This window comes from Pongo abelii, chromosome 15 (assembly GCF_028885655.2).
Source record: "Pongo abelii isolate AG06213 chromosome 15, NHGRI_mPonAbe1-v2.0_pri, whole genome shotgun sequence".
In the NCBI taxonomy this organism is placed as follows: Eukaryota; Metazoa; Chordata; class Mammalia; order Primates; family Hominidae; genus Pongo; species Pongo abelii.
In genome coordinates this window covers 103902950-103923618 of record NC_072000.2, presented here as the reverse complement: position 1 = coordinate 103923618, position 20669 = coordinate 103902950, and the positions used below count along the sequence as shown (strand labels likewise).

Below are 20669 nucleotides of genomic sequence, written 5' to 3'. Positions count from 1 at the left end.
ATAAATAAAAAAACTCAAGTCTTTACTCTTCTAAAGGTACCCAACTAAGTTACTTTAACCATAGTTAGTAATTTCTCTATTCCTTAAAGAATCAGAAGAATTCTAGCACATCCAAAAATTGCTACATCAATGAAAATGACTTATGTTATTTAAACTGTTGAAATCCTAGCCACTCAACTGTTTCTTCAAATGAAATCTTATGGGGGAAGTCAAATGTAAGAGAAGCTTCACTGACTGCAGTGGGATGGGGCTGGCAGCAACTCCATTCACAGGCATTCTGTTTCCCACCATGGCCCCTCATTAGATCCCTGGCCTCTCAAAAGAGTGTCAAGGCTCTAAAACTATACCAGGAAGTATATTTTTGCAGAACCAAATGCGGCTCTAAGTAATTAGTTTTCAAAATTCTCCAGTGTATTGTTTTGGACTTATGTTTCAGACTGGTGATAAAATTTCAGCACCTCACACCACCATGACACGGCAGGGCAGAAGGAAACCCTCTGCTGGGAAGCAGATGACCTGGACGTCAGTCCCAGCTTTGCCATTAACTGGCTCCTCAAGCCAGGGCAAGTCAGTTTCTTCTGACACAAAATGAGGGGTTTAGATGAAATGGCCCATGAAGTCTCTGCCTATTTTAAAATACTATAATTAATCAACATTTGAACATGTATACCTGTCATTTACAAATGTCCATGCCATTTGAACCAACTTTTGAATTTTGTTTTTATCACCTAGAAATGGGGACAAAAAGGTAAATTAATAGCAATAGAAAAAAAAAATTCACAGGCAGCATCAAGTATTTATTAAAAACCTACCATGTGTTCAGCACCACTCAAATACACAGCAAAGAGCTTTTGCGTGGGAAACAAGGATGAATGATGTGGGTCCACGTCCTACCCCTTCTTCCTCCTCATGACCTACGCTGAACCACCATGTATGGAAAACCTGGCTCCAAGGCTAAGTTTATTAGTCCATTTAAAAAATTCTGACTCATTTTCCTGCCTCTCCTATCACTTGGCAACTGGATGACAGGGCCTGTTTATACATAAAAGGAAACAGCATTAACAGCTGCAATACTGAATTGACTGAACAAGCCATGTCTTTGGTATTTTACACATCAAACTTTGTTTTCCTCTTTTGAGAAGCGTAATTTGAGTATCATCAAATTATAAAGACTTGATTTCAGAATGAAAAAATTCTTCTGAAAACTTTCTTCTTACCTTTGAGTTGCTTTGCATATTTGAGTAGGAACTGGTATGGATGTTCTACCTGTAAATCAAACTTGATGGTCTGCAGTAAGATTCTCTCCAGAACCATTACTTCCTCCTAAAAATCAATCACAAATGTTAGGATAGTAATTACAATTGCAGGTCTCAAGCAGCATTACAAAAGTGAGCTTTCCTGTCTATTTATTCTCTCTTCAAGTTATATTTTAGCAACTGCTTTTCCTTCTTTTCTCTCCCACTCGGACTTTTAACATGCTCAGAGACACTGATAAATTCTGAAAAGATCTCAAACAGGAAGACAAAGCAGAGGTTTAACGTAAAAAAAAAATACTGAAAACAAAAGATCCTTAAAAATATTATTATTTTCAATACATACATGAGTCTCCCTTTACAAAACAGATCTTTACGTTATTGATAATTTGACTAAATTGTAATTTCTTTCAAGACCTCAAATTTTAAAAATGCAATTTTTTAGGAATTTTTATTGAAAACATTTTAAGCAAGAAAGAGTTTATGATAGCCAGCCTCATGAAAACTCAGAGATAAGTTGTACCACTGTGTGTGTATGTGTGTGTATGTGTGTGTATATATACTCATGTACACATATAGTGTATTATGTGCAAATGGGGGCAAATCAATTTTGTGTTTAAATCTTTCATTTATTTGAAATAAATCATCCCAACAACACTTACTGAATAAATGATCATTTCCAATTTTATTTAAAATGCTACCTAAATCACCTCCTTAACTATGTGTGTATGTCTGCCTACACACACACTATCTTTTCTGTTCACTGATCTGCCTGTCTACTCCTGGACCAGGATCAAAGGGATTTGGGTGGGATACAATAGCTCCAGTATTACTTCTCTTTTTCAAACAGTTTCTGGGTTCTGCATGTCCCCCTCACTCAAATTTTAGTAGCCATTTTACTTAGTATCATTCCAGAAAACATACATGCTATTAATATTATCATTGGAAACTCAGAGGATTTATAGAATTAGGGAGAATGGAGATTTTTAACCATATTGAAGTCTCCTTCCAAAAATTTATTAATATCTTTTCAGTCCTTTAGTTGTTTTAAAGTCCTCCCCACCCCACTAACGAGGTTTCCACAAGGTTTAACCTTGGATATTTTACTGTTGCTATCGTTAATGGAATGTCTTCTTTGATGATACTCTCTAACTAATGTCTTGAACTCAGCCCCTGTACAGCCGACTGTACCTACTGCTTAAAGACAACATAAACCACAACCAAGACAATGTGTGTGGGGAGGACAATTTGAGAGAATTCCTTGTTTGGCATCAAAGACAGGGCTTTGTAGAGGACTGTAAATCTCATCAACAGGTGCAGAGACCCACAGGTCATTGGCTTTCATTTAGAAGCATGGTATTATTTTATAGGATACAGAGATGATTCTATAATGATTTATTATTCCAAATTACATGGCAAGACTAGGTTTTTCAATCTTAGTTTCCCAAGCATTTTCTCATGAAAGTTTTTAAAAATCTTAGAAACTTTCACACAGTGTAAAAAAAACTGGGCCAGACATGGTGGCTCATGCCTGTAATCCCAGCACTTTGGGAGGCCGAGGCGGGCAGATCACTTGAGGTCAGGAGTTCAAGACCAGCCTGGCTAACATGGTGAAACCCCATCTCTACCAAAAATATAAAAATTAGCCAATTGTGGTGGCAGGCGCCTGTAGTCCCCTACTTGGGAAGCTGAGGCAGGAGAATCGCTTGAGCCCGGGGGGCAGAGGCTGCAGTGAGCTGAGACTGTGACACTGCACTCCAGCCTGAGTAACAAGAGTGAGACTCCAACTCAAAAAAAAAAACAACAAAACAATTTTTTTCTTTGTCTGTCATTGTCACCACCTGCTTCCCAGAAGCTTCAACACTTCCTCTAAATTTAGAAACAATTCTTTTTACCAAGTGTACCAATTGGCTTGCAGGCTGTAGCCCATATACTGTTACAGGATAGCCCAGGGCCTGCCCTCCCTCTGTCTTCCAAATATTCAATTAATGGGGTCACTATAGGTCTTTGAGTAAACATCATTCCTCAGGAACGCTTTCCCTCAGCCCCTATTTATCCGGGGGACTTGCCTGGGTCCCTGGGTGGAATGCTATCACAGGACCTTAAATGACCTTTTATAGCGTACACCACAACTCATAATCAAATAGTTATATACTCATTTGATTAAAATTTATTCTGCCACTCAACTGCAGAGTCCATGAGAGCAGAGACCATGTCTGTTCTGCCTCGTGCCTCATGTCTAGTGCCCAGCACAAAGGCTGAAACAAATAATATTACAGAGAAAAGCCACACAATTAAAATAAAGCTAATTAAGACAAAAAAATGTTCCATGGGACTCATGATCTTATTTTTCCTAAATACTTATACTGCCCCCACAAAAGAACTGCCCTCCTCTCTGCCGAGGAAAACATCTTCCCCAATGTGTTCACTGCTCCCAGTTCCAGGTGTTTTCCTTTGGCCCCGACTCCAACCAGGGAAGACTACATGAGATAGGCAGGGGGCAGGTTGCAAAGCCCCCTCCCCCATTCAGATCTAATTGGTATGGTGACCCCTCTTTTCCCATATTCTGGGGCACAGGAGCTTTAGAACTTCTACTTTCACTGTTCCTGGACTGGGGCTTGGTTTCCTGACTTCACGGTACAGTGGGTAAAGGCTAAAAGTAAAGGAGGCTTCTCCAAGGCACCCTGGGATAGCACAAACCAGCAGCTGCCATGAGTCCATGCCCTGCTGTGGTCCCAGATCTGTGTGATGTCTTATCCTTAAGCACAGCTTGCCAGCCACAAGGTTCACCTGCCCCTGCGACGGGGCGTGACTGAACCACGGCATGTTCCTACAATCAGACTTATCACATTAGGACACAGGGCCCCACTACTCAGTAAAAATCAAATACCCATGCATATTGAAAACATTATCTGATGGTGAAATTATTTCTATAAAACCGCATTTTTGGTTACAGTTAATATGAGTTCCTAATAGGTTCAAATGTTTATAAACAGATTAATGGATTTATAATTAAGTTCAAAAGAGTTACCCACATTGGCAATACTTAGAAAATACTAGTGTTAATCACAACCACAATATGTATAAAAGTGTTCTGGGCCCTTGTTAACTCCTCAAAGCAATGAGGAGAATGACTATACATTTTGTATATACATACATAATGCTTGGCAGAGAAAAAGATAACTATTGTGAGACAATACAAGCTAGTTAGGAAAAACAACACCATGAATGGTGCTGAACTTCATAGCTTTAGCTTTAACTGTGATTTAGAAATTTCCTCAGACCATTAGTTTGACATTTATTCCACGAGTACTTGCTGAATGCCTACTCTGTCCTGCCACTGTATGAGGCATTAGACAAAACAGATAGTCTTTGCTCTCACGCATCTGACAGCTGAGAAGGGGAGGGAGTTATGTGTGTGATAATTTGATAAAAATCATCTAACGGATACTACTATCTAAATGCACATCAGTAAGTGAAAGAGACCAATCTGAAAAAGCTACATCCTATATGATTCCAATTCGATGACATTCTGGAAATGGTGAAACTACAGAGACAGTAAAAATATCAGTGGTTGCCAGAGATTAGGGGGGAGAAGGAGACAAACAGGTGGAGCACAGAGAATTTTTAAGGCTATGAAAATAGACTACATGATACTATAATGGTGGCTACATGTTACTATACGTATGTCCAAACCCATAGAATGTACAACACTGAGAATGAACCCTAATGTGAAGTTTGGACTCTGGGTGATGTGTCAATGCAGGCTCATTAGTCATAGCAAATGTACCACTTTGGTGGGGGGGATGCTGAAAATGGGGGAAGCTGTGCATGTGTGGGGTGGGGGGTATACGGGAAATCTCTGTACTTTCCACTCATTTTTGCTGTGAACATAAAACTGCTCTAAAAAAAAATAAAGTGGTTTTTTTTTTTCCCCTGAGGTGAAGTCTTGCTCTGTCGTCCTGGCTGGAGTGCAGTAGCGCGATCTTGGCTCACTGCAACCTCTGCCTCCCAGGCTTAAGCAATTCTCCTGCCTTAGCCTCCCAAATAGATGGGACTACAGGTGCGTGCCACCATGCCTAGCAAAAAATAATAAGGTTTTTTTTTCTTTTAAAGTAATATTAGTTTATTTTTTAATTTTTTTTTGAGATGGAGTCTTGCTCCGTCGCCCAGGCTGGAGGGTAGTGGTGCCATCTTGGCTCACTGCAAGCTCCGCCTCCCGGGTTCACACCATTCTCCTGCCTCAGCCTCTCGAGTAGCTGGGACTACAGGCACCCACCACCACGCCCGGCTAATTTTTTGTATTTTTAGTAGAGACGGGGTTTCACCATGTTAGCCAGGATGGTCTCAATCTCCTGACCTCGTGATCCGCCCGCCTCGGCCTCCCAAAGTGCTGGGATTACAGGCGGGAGCCACCACGCCTGGCCAGTTTATTCTTATATAGTAGAAATGGGGTTTTGCTATGTTGCCTAGGCTGGTCTTGAATTCCTGGGCTCAAGCAATCTGCCCGGCTTGGCCTAAAGTATTTTTGAAAATCTATTTAATTGCAAACTGTGATAAATGTTATGAAGGATAATTAACAGGTGTTACAGAGGTTGCAATAAGGGGAACTTGATGAGAATGGGAGTGGAGGAACACTGCCATGTGTCCCTAAAAGTGGTATTTTAAAAACACAATAAAAGAATACGTACAATTATTTGAGCACCACTTGCTGACACTGGTGTGAGTTGTATGGAAAGGACAGGATGGCTGGTGTGACCAGTATCAAGCTTGGGTGCATAAAAATGCTGCAAATGTTGATACCTTCCAACATTCTTTAGAAGCAAAAGACACATGGCATATGTAGGCATGTGTATGTGTACATATAGCATACATACTTTTGTTTGACCCAGAAGCTAGCTGGAGTTGTAACCCTGCCATCACCACTGCACTTAAGAAGTGGAGTCCTAATGGCAATTAAGAGGAGTTTTGCTCATATCCATGAAATGTGCCATTGCCTCAAAGTGCTTAGAATACTGTTGGGCACATAAGGAAGCACTGAGTAAGTGTAGGCTACACGATCTTCCCTCCTTTCTTACAAAAGCATAAAGTAACTTCTACAGAAGGCCCTCTTAGGAACTCAAGAGACTGGCAGACACAAGGGCTACAGGCACTGTCAACATGTGGAACTGTATAATACTACCATGAGGAATCAAGACCAGAAGGCAGGAAGTTATTATCATTCTTACCTTTGGGTCGTCTCCAAACTGGCCAAATTGTACATCATTTAATAAACTACGAGCTGTTTTGATGATATCTTTACATTTTTTTGGTGTTTCTTCTACTTTCCCAGCCAGAAATAGGCAACAGGCTCCTGTCACCTAAAAGGGAAACAAAAGTCCTTGATTTTTGTTATCAAAGGTCACATAGAAATAGATACAATAAATTTTGGCCTTCATAATAAACTGGTCTTTCTCATTCCCCTACCTTTCTTTTTATCATTCACAAATACTCTGATACTCTAGAAGCTTGAAGGAAATTTTATACATATAAATTCCCCAAACTCTAGCTTCATAAATTATTTAAAATTTAACTTTCTTAAAAAAAAAGTCACGTAAACAAAGAAAATGCCCAAAAGGAAGAGAGTCACATAAATAAATTTTCTTCTCATATTCCAATCTGAAATTAACTCCCTAAACAGCAAGCTTTGCCATGGAAAAAGAAAGAGCACAACTAAACACAGTCCCGTGGAATCTCTCTCTGCAGCACTGCCCATGCTTCCTTTTCCTTCTAGCACAGTCCTGTGGAATCCATCTCAGCACTGCCCATGCTTCCTTTTTCTTCTAGCACAGTCCTGTGGAATCCATCTCAGCAGTGCCCATGCTTTCTTTTTCTTCTAGCACAGTCCTGTGGAATCCATCTCAGCACTGCCCATGCTTTTTCTTCTAGCACAGTCCTGTGGAATCCATCTCAGCACTGCCCATACTTCCTTTTCTTTCTAGCACAGTCCTGTGGAATCCATCTCAGCACTGCCCATGCTTCCTTTTCTTTCTAGCACAGTCCTGTGGAATCCATCTCAGCACTGCCCATGCTTCCTTTTTCTTCTAGCACAGTCCTGTGGAATCCATCTCAGCACTGCCCATGCTTCCTTTTCCTTCTAGCACAGTCCTGTGGAATCCATCTCAGCACTGCCCATGCTTCCTTTTCCTTCTAGCACAGTCCTGTGGAATCCATCTCAGCACTGCCCATGCTTCCTTTTCTTTCTAGCGCAGTCCTGTGGAATCCATCTCAGCACTGTCCATGCTTCCTTTTCTTTCTAGCACAGTCCTGTGGAATCCATCTCAGCACTGCCCAAGCTTCCTTTTCTTTCTGCTATGGTCTGAATGTTTATGTCCTAATTCATAGCTTGAGACCTAATTCCCAAGGTGGCGGTATGAAGAAGTGAGGCCTTTGGGAAGTGATTCTGAATGGGATTACTGCCCTTATAAAAGAGGCCCAAGGGGCTTGTTCCTCCCTTCCACCACCTGAGGATGCAGCAAGAAGGAGCCCTTTTATGAGGAACAAACCCTTACCAGACAGAATCTGCCAGCACCTTGATCTTACACCTCCCAGTCTCTACAACTGTGAAGAGTTAAGTTTCTGTTGTGTGTAAATTATTGGGTCTAAGGCATATTGTTATAGCAGCCTGAATGGATAAAGAAACTGTCCCTCCAGTTGCTTCAACCTTAGCTCAGTCCCTATATCACTGGGGTCTGAAGTGCTCTGTCTTCAGCTTCTCTTTGCCCACTCCAATCCTTCCTACATGCCACTCTCCTCACATAATCCTGATCACACTAGATGTCAGATACTCTGCCGGGGCTACAAAACTGATTCCAACATGGTCTCCTTCTTCAAGAACTTCACAACCAGTGAGGAACACATGTATATAAATCTTACTAAAATCTTAGCAAACAAAACAAATCAACACAATGACTTTAATGTTAAGTCTGCCATTTTCACGAAACCTTTTAATTACTGCATTGTTCACCCACTGAAGCCAAATTTCTGAAGTCTGGCATTCAAGGCTTATCGTGGTCTGACCCAGTCTACCTATCCATCCAGGGTCTCATCATTTCCTTCCTGCCAAATCAAGCTCCTGGCTGGGCTGACAACGTGTCACATGCTTCCCCCTGCCTCTGCTTATGCTAGCTTCTGTTGGACCACTGACCTAGCCCATCACGGCATGGCTATGCCCTATGTATGTTTAAGGCTTACCTTAATGCTGGCACCTTCTTCCTAGCACTTTCCCTGCTCTCTCCAAGATGTAATTCGTCTCCTCCTTGAATGCCACAACTCTTTTATCAGTATCTTCCGATGGCCTCACTTTCCATCATGTGTTCTGTGCATGTCATACCACTTATCCTGGACTGAAAGCTACTCTATCTCCCACAGAGAGTAAGACACAATGCATGCCTTGAGGAGTAACCAAAGAATGAGTGATATGGCATAGACAACTTCTGTTCCATTTTGCTTTCTTGGACTTTGTTGAGTCTCAATTACAAGCCCAAATTTATGTTGGGAAAGGTACCACGGGAGTAAACTTTCATACAAAGCGCAATATGACTATGGTCCATATTGGCCTAAGTGAAAAGATTTGAACATGGCTAATTGGAATAAACAAAGTTCAAACTTGATTTTGTTTATATATAGTATATACCATATAAAAATAAATACTTTCTGGAAAATATGAGAAAAATAGAGCCTATAATTAGTCCACCAAACTGTGTGGAAATAATAACATATGACAGAGAATTACAATAAAATTCAAACACTTACATATCTTGGGAATTGCTTGAAGGAATGAAACATATAGAAGCGATGAAAATAAATTATTCCAGTTGCCAGGGTATCATAGTGTCTGTTGTTCTGGTTAAGGACTCTAACCAATAACTTTTACAGGTTATATTCTTAGTTAAATGTAGAAAAACAAAAAGACAACAACAACAAAATCATTGGTAAAGTAAACAATATTAGTGGCAAAGTAACGAGATGGGAATCTCAGGGTATCAGAATTCTGGTACAAGAATTAGCAAGCTGAAGTTTTATACTTTTAACACCCTTTAGAAACACTTCAACTGTGATCTTTCTTTACTGAGACAGCGTCTCTGTCACCCAGGCTAGAGTGCAGTGGTGTGATCTCGGCTCACTGCAGCCCAGGTTGGTCTCGAACTCCAGATTTCAAGGGATGCTCCTGCCTAGGCCTCCCAAAGTGCTCGGATTACAGGCATGAGCCACTGTGCCCAGCCTCAACTGTGATCCTAATGGGTGCCTCATATCCTCCTGGCTGGCCACCTCCTCAGTGGCTAAGTCTACACCTTTAAAATGACAAACCAGAAAGAGAAAACCCCCCACCAGAAACAACATTCAAACAGATATTTAAGAACTGCTCTAGTATAGAGAAATTACTATATATTTTGTCTACAGAATCTAATTTGGTGGTGAGTGGGGAGCCTATCTGTAACAGATTCCAAGGAGAGTCAGGATACAGCCCCAAACGTGTGCCCACATCAAAGATGAACCGAGCGCCCTCTCGGCGGTACCGGGCCTCAGTGGCTGGATCAAGTCCTTCAAGCTGTGAGGGTGTATGAGCCAGGTCTTTCTTATCCCAGTACCAACATGGCTTTGTGTGGTCCAGGTTTGCTGAAGTTACTGAAGGGCTTGAATTTTCTTTATTCTCCTTCATTTATTGAAGTAGACTTGTTCTTTCCAAAAGGTTCTCTGAAAATGTTAGGATCCTATGAGAAAGAGAAAAGCAAAGTTGGAAAGGAATACTCCATACTATAAGCAATCTAGAATCATAGATTGTACCTGGTTTGGGATCACTATTTCCTATAGAAACCATACTGTCAATTGCCAGTTACAAGCCCAGGCTAACTCCAGAGCCAATTTAACACAATACTGTAAGATGACCCCAGTACTAATATTAATAAATCTCAAATTTCATGGTAGTTTAAAAAGAAGAGTATTTCCTCCCTCTCTCGAGATTAAAGGGTTAACCTTATTTGACAAAGTTTTGGAAGAAACGAAGTACATCTCACTTTCTTCTGGTTTTTCTTCACTAGACATACAGGTCCTCTAACGCTGGTCCAGATTCCATTCTTCAGTAAAACCTGGGCCTGTCTTAATCTTGACAAAGATTTATGTTCTAAAACTAACCATCTCTTCCATCCAGCACCCCTTTTCAGTTTATTCCATGTAGGCACTTTCACTTAGACAAGTCGTGGGATTGGGTTAATTCACATCTGCACAAATCACTGAATTCACTGATGTAAACCAAATGTGCATCTTGTGATTTGGGGAGTGGGTGGATGGAAGTGGTCCATGAGAGAAGGAGCTCCTTTAAACTGTTCTTGCTTTTTCATCCTCTTCCTTTTCTTTCACTCAGAATAAAGACATTCTCCAAAAGCTCCATGCTGAGAGAAAGAAAGAAAGAAAAAAAAAAAAACAAAACAACGAAGGATCTCATCTAGAGACCACTGTTACAAATAAGTCATTCGTAACCTGGATCAAAGACAGCAGATACTTTCAAATAAGGTATCAAAAGGGTTCCGAAAGAGCTGGCTGGAGCCAGGTTAGTCTGGTTAGCAAGAAAACAGCAGCTCTGTGGCCAGGTTCTGGGCCAGGGCTCCCACCAGTTCATCTGGAAACCTAACCTTTTCTGTGTATCTGCCTCATTTCTGGTGGGGAAGGTGACATGGCGGGGCTTGAGTATTCTCCTCCTTCCACCGGGCAGCTCTGAAGGAAATCTGATCTTCCCTCCAAGAGGAAGAATTAAGTACCTGGAGAAAAGCTTGAACTAATAATTTACATTTTTGTGTGCGACTGATTAAATTGGGCACTGTTCAAAGGGCGGGGGAGACCAGTTAATTAAAACCTCAGAAAATATGACCTGTTCATAATCAGACATCACACTGAGATACAATTCTCACCTACTGGATTGGCAAAAATCCCAAAGTTTGACAATTTGCTCTGTTGGCAAGGCTACAGAGAAGCAGGTGATCTTATAAGCTTCTGGTGGGAGTACAAAATGGTCCAACTGTCACAGAGAAGTTGACGATATCCAACAAAATTACACATGCATTTGCTCTTTGACCCAGGATTCCCACTGCTGGGAATCGACTCTGAAAATATTCTCGTAACTATGAAATGTCACAACTATGAAACAACATGTGCACAAGATTATTCACTGTAGTGTTATTTATAATGGCAAAACTATAAACAACCCAAACGCCCATCATCAGGGGACTGGCTGAGTAAAATATGACACATGCACACAATAGCATACCCCACAGCTATTAAAAAGAACGAGAAACATCATTAAGTACTGGACAGAGAAATTTCCAGATCAGCAAGGTATAGGATAGTGTACACAGCATGTTAGCATCTATGTAAGACAGGAGGGGAAAAAAACAGACATCTCTTTTTTTTTTTTTTGAGATGGAGTCTTGCTCTGTCGCCCAGGCTGGAGTGCAGTGGCATGATCTCGGCTCACTGCAAGCTCCGCCTCCTGGGTTTACGCCATTCTCCTGCCTCAGCCTCCCGAGTAGCTGGGACTACAGGCGCCCGCCACCATGCCCGGCTAATTTTTTTGTATTTTTAGTAGAGACGGGGTTTCGCCGTCTTAGCCAGGATGGTCTGGAGCTCCTGACCTCGTGATCCGCCTGCCTCAGCCTCCCAAAGTGCTGGAATTACAGGTGTGAGCCACCGCGCCCAGCCAGACATCTCTATTTTTTGAAAGTAATTCAAAAAATAATTACCAATAAGGAATGGGGAAAAACAGGATGGAAAAGACAGGAATGGAAACAAGACTTCTCTATGTATATATCTTTTTATACAGCTTTGCCTTTTTATGAAAGCCTTTATTTTAAACTAATTGTAGGCTTACAGAAGAGCTGTAAAGATAGATGAGTTTTTGTCTATACCCTTCACTTAGCTTCCCCAATGTAAACATCTTCCATAACCATGGTTCATTTATCCAAAAAAAGAAATTAGCTTTGGTATAACCACTATTAACTACACATCATATTTGAGTGCAGGTGATATCAGAACAACTTACTGCTGTTAACCATGAGCTCTCGGTTAAGATGAAGTCTACCAGGTTTCTCACTGTAAATTATTATTTTTCCCTTCCTATCTTCTATTCCTTAGATGCAAGTCACGAGGTCCAGCCCACACTCAAGGGTAAAGGAATTAAGCTCTACTTTCTGGAGGGAGAGATATCAAAGAAATTGTGGACATATGTTAAAACCACCCACTAGTAAGTAAATATTTTGGGGGAAATATTTTACAATGCAAAATACTATACAAATGTCTGTTTCTCCTTCAAGTTTCATCTACTAATTTTAGCATTCACCTGAGATGATTATAACTGTGGTGTTCTAATGGTGACTTTCTATTTCCTTCACTGCTTCAACATTTATTATTTGGAATCATTTTGTTAATATTTGTTTCTTCTCTCCCATTTGTTTATTTACTTTAGTACAGACATGTGAGTATTTTATTCTTTGGGTTATAATCCAATACTATCATTATTTATTTTGTTGCTCAAATTATTCCAATGTGGCCATTAGGTGCTCTTTCAGCTTGACTCCCTGCCGAGTATTTTTATAACTTTGATGTTTGAATCATGTAAATATTTAACATACTCATAAACTTAACTAAAAATAAAAAAGCAAATCCTAAAACTCAAACCAAATGGGCAACAAAATCACACAGAAAATTACTTCCAAGTAATTTCTGATATTGTTACATGCTTAGTGATATATTCTAAGGACAAAAATAACTGAAAAGAATTATTTATTTATTTATTTATTTACTTACTTACTTATTTATTTATTTTAGAGTCAGAGTCTTGTTCTGTCACCCAGGCTGAAGTGCAGTGGCATGATCCTAGTTCACTGCAGCATCGAACTCCTGGCCTCAAGTGATCCTCCCACCTAGCCTCCCAAAGTGCTAGGATTATGGGTATGAGCCACAGTGGCTGGCCCCAAGGAAATTTTAAAACTTCATTAGTGTACTGTTAGTAGTGTCATTAATGTTGTAATTTTCAAACAAATTTTTTTTTGCATGTTGTGGAATAAAGCAAATATGTAAATGCTAATGTTGTTAGGAACCAAGATTTTCAGTGCAAAGAAAACAAATGCACACATGCAGAAAACCAAATGTTAAGAAAAAAATCTGTAATGTTAAACTTTAACTGAAGATATCAAAATAAATCATGGTTAAATATATATATATATATATGTATTCCATTTCTCTCCTTTTCAAGTACCAAGAAGGAATGACACTCCTAGTTCTGAAATCTTAACTTTTTCAATACCAATACCCTTTAAAAGGAAGCAGGTTTCTTTCCAGTCTGGGCTTGGAGCCTGCCTGGGATGTACTCAGACTAATCAAAGCTTATCAAAAGACATAGGACTGCTGAAGGAATGATTTGCTAGGAAAAAAAAAAAAAAAAGACATAGGAGCCACCATGATGGGTGCCCACTGGACTAATCCAAGGTAATTTGAATAGCAAAAAGAAAAATGACAGTGGTTGATCATAAAATAGTGAATATACAATCCAAGTGTCCATAATATTAATATATAGAGAGAATAATACTTTGCTAGCACTGACAACTACTGATAATAAAATGCTACTGATAATAAATGCGACTTTGCTAGCACGGATATTAACTACTGTAAAAAAAATACAGTTGATCCTTAACAAAATGATCACACTTGACATCACTAATAGGGTGAAAACCTGACATTACATGGCTTCTGATGTGATGCAATGTGAAATAAATATCACCTACCTATGGAGCATTCTTGTCCCCCAAAAGCTTAACCTAAATTTAAGCAAACTTTTGACCGAACTTCCAGTTTACAATAAATACTGGTGGTAGAAGAGTAAGTGAAAAAGCACAACATGGAAAGTATCAGTCACATCCAGAAGGTGAGACACTCTACTCAACAACTGACCTGGTCTCTTCAAAACAGTCAGTGTTATGAAAAAACATTTTGAGAGACTGTCTTAGATTTAAAAAGGCTAAAGAGGGCTACAACAAAATGCAATGTGTGAACCTTGATTAGATCCTTTAAAAAAAAAAAAAGAAATTTCAAACAATTAGGAAAAATTTAAGTATGAATTGTATATTAGAGGAGATTAGGGAGGGAATTACTGTCAGTTAATTTTCTATGGGGGTAATAATGATATTGTGATTACACAAGAGAATGACTTTATTCTTAGCAGATGAAGGCCGAAGTATTTTGGGTAAAGTGTCATGATGTCTGCAACCTACTTTCAAATGGTTCAGCTAAAACACAACCACACAGTAAACATGGCAAAAAACGAACATGTGTCCATAGGTAAATAAGTAGTCATTGCACTATTCTTTCATACAATAAAAAGTTGGGGAAAAAGTCAGATGAGACTGAATAGGAGACTAGAAGGACTCCTTATCTTCATCAATCCCTCGACAGCCAAGCAGTGCTTGCCTATGTGTGGGTACTGGTTTCATAAATCACAACATTGTGATTTGAATTATAGCATACAAAAAGAAAAGTGCACTAATTATAAAAGTGTATGGCTGATTGTTTTTCACAAAGTAAACACACCTGTGTTAACACTATTCAGTTGAGAAATAGAACAGTACCAACATTCCAGAAGCTCTCTTCGTTCTTTTCCTAGTGACTATCCTCCCAAAGATAACTATTCCGACCTCTATTTCCATCAATTTGTTTTGCCTGTTTTTGAAGGACTGTGCGATGACACAGTACCACTTTTACATTTGGTTTCTTCTGCTCAATATTAAGCTTGTGGGATTCATTCCTGTTGTTGCATAAAGCAGTATTTGTTCATTCTCATTGCCGCAGAGCAGTGGTTTTCAAACCTGGGACAATTTTGCCCCCCAGGGGACATTTGGCAATGTCTGAAGACACTTCTGGTTTTCCTAACTGGGGGGTTGCCACTGGCATCTAGTGTGGGTAGAGGCCAGCAATGTTGCTGAATGTCCTCAGTGCACAGAACAATCCCCCATGACAAGAAATTATCTGGTTCAACATGTCAATAGTGCCAAAGCTGAGAAAGTCTGCTGTACAGTACAGTTATATCCTATGAATGCAACACACTTTATCTATCCATTCTACTGTTTGGGCATGTAAATGTTTCTGGTGTTTGATTATTAATAAGTGTTAAACATGTACATATATTCTTATAGAACAGAAGGCAACTGGACAGTTGGCTGAGGGAATCAGTATCTTAGCACATCTTAGCAATTTATTCACAGTTGGGAATTGCTACTTTAAGATACATACGCCTAACATTTTTCCATGTACTTTTTCATTTAAATATTTCCTGAGCATTTACTATGAGCCAGGCCTTAATGGCATGGCAGGGAACAAGATAAATAAGGTCTTTGCCCTAGGACTAGCTTACATTCTAGTGGGAGAGACAATAAGAAAGAAATATATGATTATTTGTCAGGGAATCTTAAGTGCCACAAATAATAACGCATGTAAGGGGAGAGAACATAATGAGGTAAGGGCTGTTTAGAGGTATGCAGAAAGAGGAACAGTTAGGAGATTATAGTAGCAGTTCAAGTAATGCCTAATACACCTGTCTCCACACAATGGCAGTTGGAACAAGGGGTGTGTGTGTCATAATTGGCCATGAGGCAAAGAATGGAAAAAGATGATTTCAAGTTTGACTGACACAGAGGGTGATACTAAAAAGACAAATGGATAAAACAAGAGAAAAAGCTGGTTTTGATAAGGAGGGAGGAAAAGAATTTGGCTCTATAAATACTAAGCTTGAAGAACTGTAAGATACTTTTGTGGAAATATCTATCAGACAGATAAATAGGCCAGTTGAAGTCTCTACGGAACATATCTACTTGGGATTCATCTACACAGAGGTGACAACTATAAAGTCATGTTGACGGATGGCGGGATAGAGAGTGAAGAAAGAAGGGGTCTGGGTACAGAACTCTGTGAACTTGTACCAAGTAGGAAGAATCACCAAAGGCGAGCGTTTGCCCAGTGACAGGAAGGTAAAACAGACTTGAATGTACTTATGATTTACCCACTTGCAGACTAAGAATCACCAAATTAGAGAAAGGGAAAAAGATTGGTCCAAGAAGTAGGGAAATCTGCATCCTTTGTTGCAAAACAAACCAAGGGATGTCAGCTTTAAACAAGAGATGGTAGTCAACAGTGACAAATGCTAAAGAAAAGTTAAAGGACAAGGAACTAAGGAAAGTTTACTTTAATTGGTGATTAGTTGTTTTTTAGGGACACTGAAAATTGTGATGGTTGCACAACTCTGAAAATACTAAAAATGACTGATTTGTACAGTTTAAGTGGGTAATTTGTATGGTATAGGATTATACTTCAAGAAAATACATATATACACATATAAATAAAATAACATTTTTAGAAGTGCAATAAGACAGAAGGTGTAGAAACTGCAAGGGGTGGTAAAGAATGAACAGACTAGGAAATAGGTTATTCTTTTTTATTCATTTTTAAATTTTTTGAGACAGAGTCTCCCTCTGTCATCTAGGCTGGAATGCAGTGGTGCTCACTGCAACCTCCCGCCTCCCAGGTTCAAGTGATTCTCCCACCTCCCAGGTTCAAGTGATTCTCCCACCTCAGCCTCCTGAGTAGCTGGGATTACAGGCATGAGCCACCGTGCCCGGCCGGAAATAGGTTATTCTTTTGAGGCATCTGTTTCAAAGAGAGTAACAGGGAATACTAGGGAGTAGGTTTTGTTATTGTTTTGGTTTTTATATATTTTTCAGCATAAAGGAGAATGAAAAATGTCTGCAGCCAGTAAAAACAAAAAGGAATCACTAGAGGAGTCAGAACAAGGGAGGCTAACTGGTTAAGGGATAATAAAAAGCATAGTAAGAAAGTTAACCTTAGAAAGAAGGCTCTTTCTTTCCCTGAGAATGGAAGCAAAAGTTTGAGAAAGATACTTTTAAATAATCTTTTAAGGGGGAGGAAGTAACTAAAAAATCTCAGAGTACCTCCTTATTCTCTAGGAAGTATAATGCCAAGATATCTGTTGAGGGGAAAGGGGCAGAATGGGGAACAGTGTTAGGAATAACCCAGTAGGGATGAAACTGGAATGGAAAAGAACCTCGGTTCACAAGTGGATAAATCGTAAGTATATTCAATTGTTTTACCTTCTGTAACTGGCCAAACTCCTGGTCCCTTTAGGTTCCAAGGCAGAATATAAACAATTCATGAAATGTAGTGAAAATATTATGGGCATAAACAGAATAGAGACAGTCCTCAAAATCGTAGAACTCCCTGAAAAAGTTTTTGCCTCAGGTCTATAAACCTGTTCCCTATTACTCTTCAATTATTTTTTCACAAGACCCTAAAGTTGTAAGTTTTCTCATTAGTAGCTCGCGATTCCTCTGAAAATGACTGACATTTATGAACTCTGCAAAATGAAAATCCATAAACAAGCAACCTGTCAAGGCATTTTAGCAGCACCTTTCAGGAATGTGCTTCATAAATATCATTTTACATCATAAAAGACTAAATATATTTTCAACATTTAGAATTATGGAAACAATAGTAAATATCACCACTCAATTATCTCACCCAATATCGAAATCCCCTCTTTGTAATATTTGGCCACTTATCAATGAAACCTCATTGCTGGGTATCAATAACTGGTGTTCACATAATTCCTGTATTCCTATATTGATTTTTATCTGTCCTGTTCATCCCCTAGATCTGCTACACAGATGGCATAAAATCATGCATGAATGAAATCTACCTTTTAGCGACTCTTTAAGTTCTACCAGGGTCCTTAAACTAAGCCTTGAAAATACATTTCTCTTATCTATTGATTGTCTTTCAAACAGGTAAAAGCAATTTTTACATTCTCTTCTCTAGGGTAAACAAATCTAACCATTTTTCTCATCATGTTTTTTTTTTTTTAGTGTTTCAAGTCTCCCCTAAATATTAGGAATCAAAACAGATATGATGTGCATACCACATGGGAGGGGGGTGGTAACTAACATTCAGTAACATGTCCATTGTGTGTCTGCTGCGTTGCAGCATGTCTGCAAGCTAGTTTTCTTATCCTCACAATTTATCACTGAGAAAATGGAGCCAGAGACACGAAACAACCTAATTCACAGCTAGCAAGCAGCAGTCACAACTAGTCTTACTTTATACCAAGATACTGCCTTCCCTCAATCTAGACACTGCTTTTCTTCTGTAAGTGGAACATTACATCCTCGAACCACTTTTGTCAAGCCAGGAAAACTCAGGTTTTGTAAATGTAATCACACCAAGTAAATTTATTTATTTTTAATTTTTTTTGAGACAATCTCATCTAGTAAATTTATATCTGGCCAGTTCTGGCCTATTATTATATTTCAGCCTTTAAGAAATCTTTGATTTCTGAGTGTCATCTAATGTGCTAATTATCACTACATGGTTTGAGTGCATTTATTAACTTGAGAATCATGCTGCTTATATATTTAAAGTTGGTATTAAAAAAGTGTTAATCCGAGTAAGGGCAAGACCAGAGTCCTGTAGCATATCTCCAAAGACATCTCCTCAGGCTTACATCAACTCATTAATCAACATTTCGGGTTTGGTAATTTGCATGGATATAAATCCATCTAACCACACCTTATCCAATGCACATTTAACTCTTGTGTCTAGACACAGTATTAGAATCTTGTTGGAAAACTGTGTCCTAAATAAGCTTAAATGAACTTATGTCCAGCAATCCCCAATCACCACCAGTCTAGTAAACTGTAACAAAAGGAAATATGATTTGTGTCACCTGGCTTTTTCTTGAGACAGGGTCTTGCTCTGTCGCCCAGGCTGGAGTGCAGTCACCTGATCACGGCTCACTGCAGCCTTGATCTCTCAGACTCAAGTGATCCTCCTGCCTCAGTCTCCCAAGTACCTACTACAGGCATGCACCTCCACATCTGGCTAATTTTTTGATTTTTTTTGTAGTGGTGAGGTCTCACTATGTTGCCCAGGATGGTCTTGAACTCCTGAGCTTGAGTGATCCTCCAGCTTTGGCCTCCCACAGTACTGGTATTATAAGCGTGAGCCACCACCTCTGGCCTCACCTGAGCTTTTCTCACTGAAGCTCTGCTGGCTTGAGGGAATCAGCTCTCCTTTCCCAAGTACTCATAAACTTGTTGGCTCTTCCAACAAGATTCTAAAACAGATTATTAATAGGTTCCTAGCAGCCAAGAGCCATCGAATGGTTCTGGGAGAAAACTGAGACATTTACCAGATTCTAGTCTTCTATCATTAACTGTACTTTTAGGATTTTTCAAAATCTATGAATAATGATTTTATAAAGTCATCTGCAAATACTCTGGTATACAATTTACCTGAACTTAAAAATATGATCACTCTGTAATCTCGTCAATTACCTTGAATTTAATTCCTCTAGATTTTTTTGTCCTTATCCAATTTTAAAGAAAACAAGCAGAAAACACTGTCCTCCCTTTCAGACACTCAGCAGAGTCACTGCTTTCAAATATAATGTCCTGAAATGAACTAGCCCATTTTATAGGCCACAGCTATGACCAATTTTTCTTTATGACATTCAACTTTAGAAACAGCATTTAAAATTTAAGAACCTCATTAACAACTCGAATAGTTCTTATTGCTTGTTGGTGCAAACTACATTTTCAAAATGGAACAAATTTAAACAGGATTTGCCCAGAAATCAACTAATATGCTTGAATAATGCATCACAATATAATCGAAATGAAATAAAAGAGGGAAAAAAACCCTAAAAGACACCAGCGGTAGTCACTCTGAATAAGACAATCTTGGATAATTATTATATTCATAGTCAAGTTTATTTAATAGGTAAGCATCCTAAGGGCACAACTTTAATCCAAATGTCTACTACCATCATCCATCCATTCTTTCATTCAGCAATACAGAGAGCTTATCAAACGTCAGGCAGTGTTCTAGGCGCTGAAACTCCTCGCTTTCATTCTAGCAACATCATTCATACAAACCTTTAGCGGCACCTACAATTGCAAGGCATTGTGCTAGGTATCTGTAAACAGCGATTTAGATCGAGATACACAAACATCACCAAGTTTCTCTTAAAAACACAGAAGACCACCCTTAAGAAATGCTCTTAGAAATAGTTCCTAACCTCAGATGACTTAGCGAAAGCTCCGTTTAACTGGCAATCTAAATTTAGAGAGCATTACCGAACCTATCTTGGGCAAACAATCGTTTAGGAGCTGTCACATAACCTCTAGACTTACGCTCCAATTTTCTAAAGAACAATTTCTCTCATAACAAACCAAATCAACCACCAGGAGCGGGTCCGTAAAGACGATGTCTCGGCAAGAACGAAATCTAATCGCGGAAGTGCCTTTTCCTCATTCTTAGTCGCAC

At 39.3% G+C, this 20669-nt stretch overlaps 1 protein-coding gene across 3 annotated transcripts in view; it reads right to left on the bottom strand.

Annotated features, from left to right (window-relative positions):
• CCNK (cyclin K) overlaps positions 1-20669 on the bottom strand; it is a 30691-nt gene that overhangs the window by 9210 nt on the left and 812 nt on the right. For all 3 annotated transcript variants that reach the window (XM_054530502.2, XM_009249475.4, XM_009249476.4), the window contains 5 exons: positions 9758-10006; positions 9048-9129; positions 6482-6613; positions 1218-1323; positions 671-728 (listed from right to left, as the gene is read on the bottom strand). In XM_054530502.2, the coding sequence (XP_054386477.1) occupies positions 671-728; positions 1218-1323; positions 6482-6613; positions 9048-9129; positions 9758-9954 (575 nt within the window). In that variant the 5' untranslated portion in view covers positions 9955-10006. The remainder of the gene's footprint in view (positions 1-670; positions 729-1217; positions 1324-6481; positions 6614-9047; positions 9130-9757; positions 10007-20669) is intronic.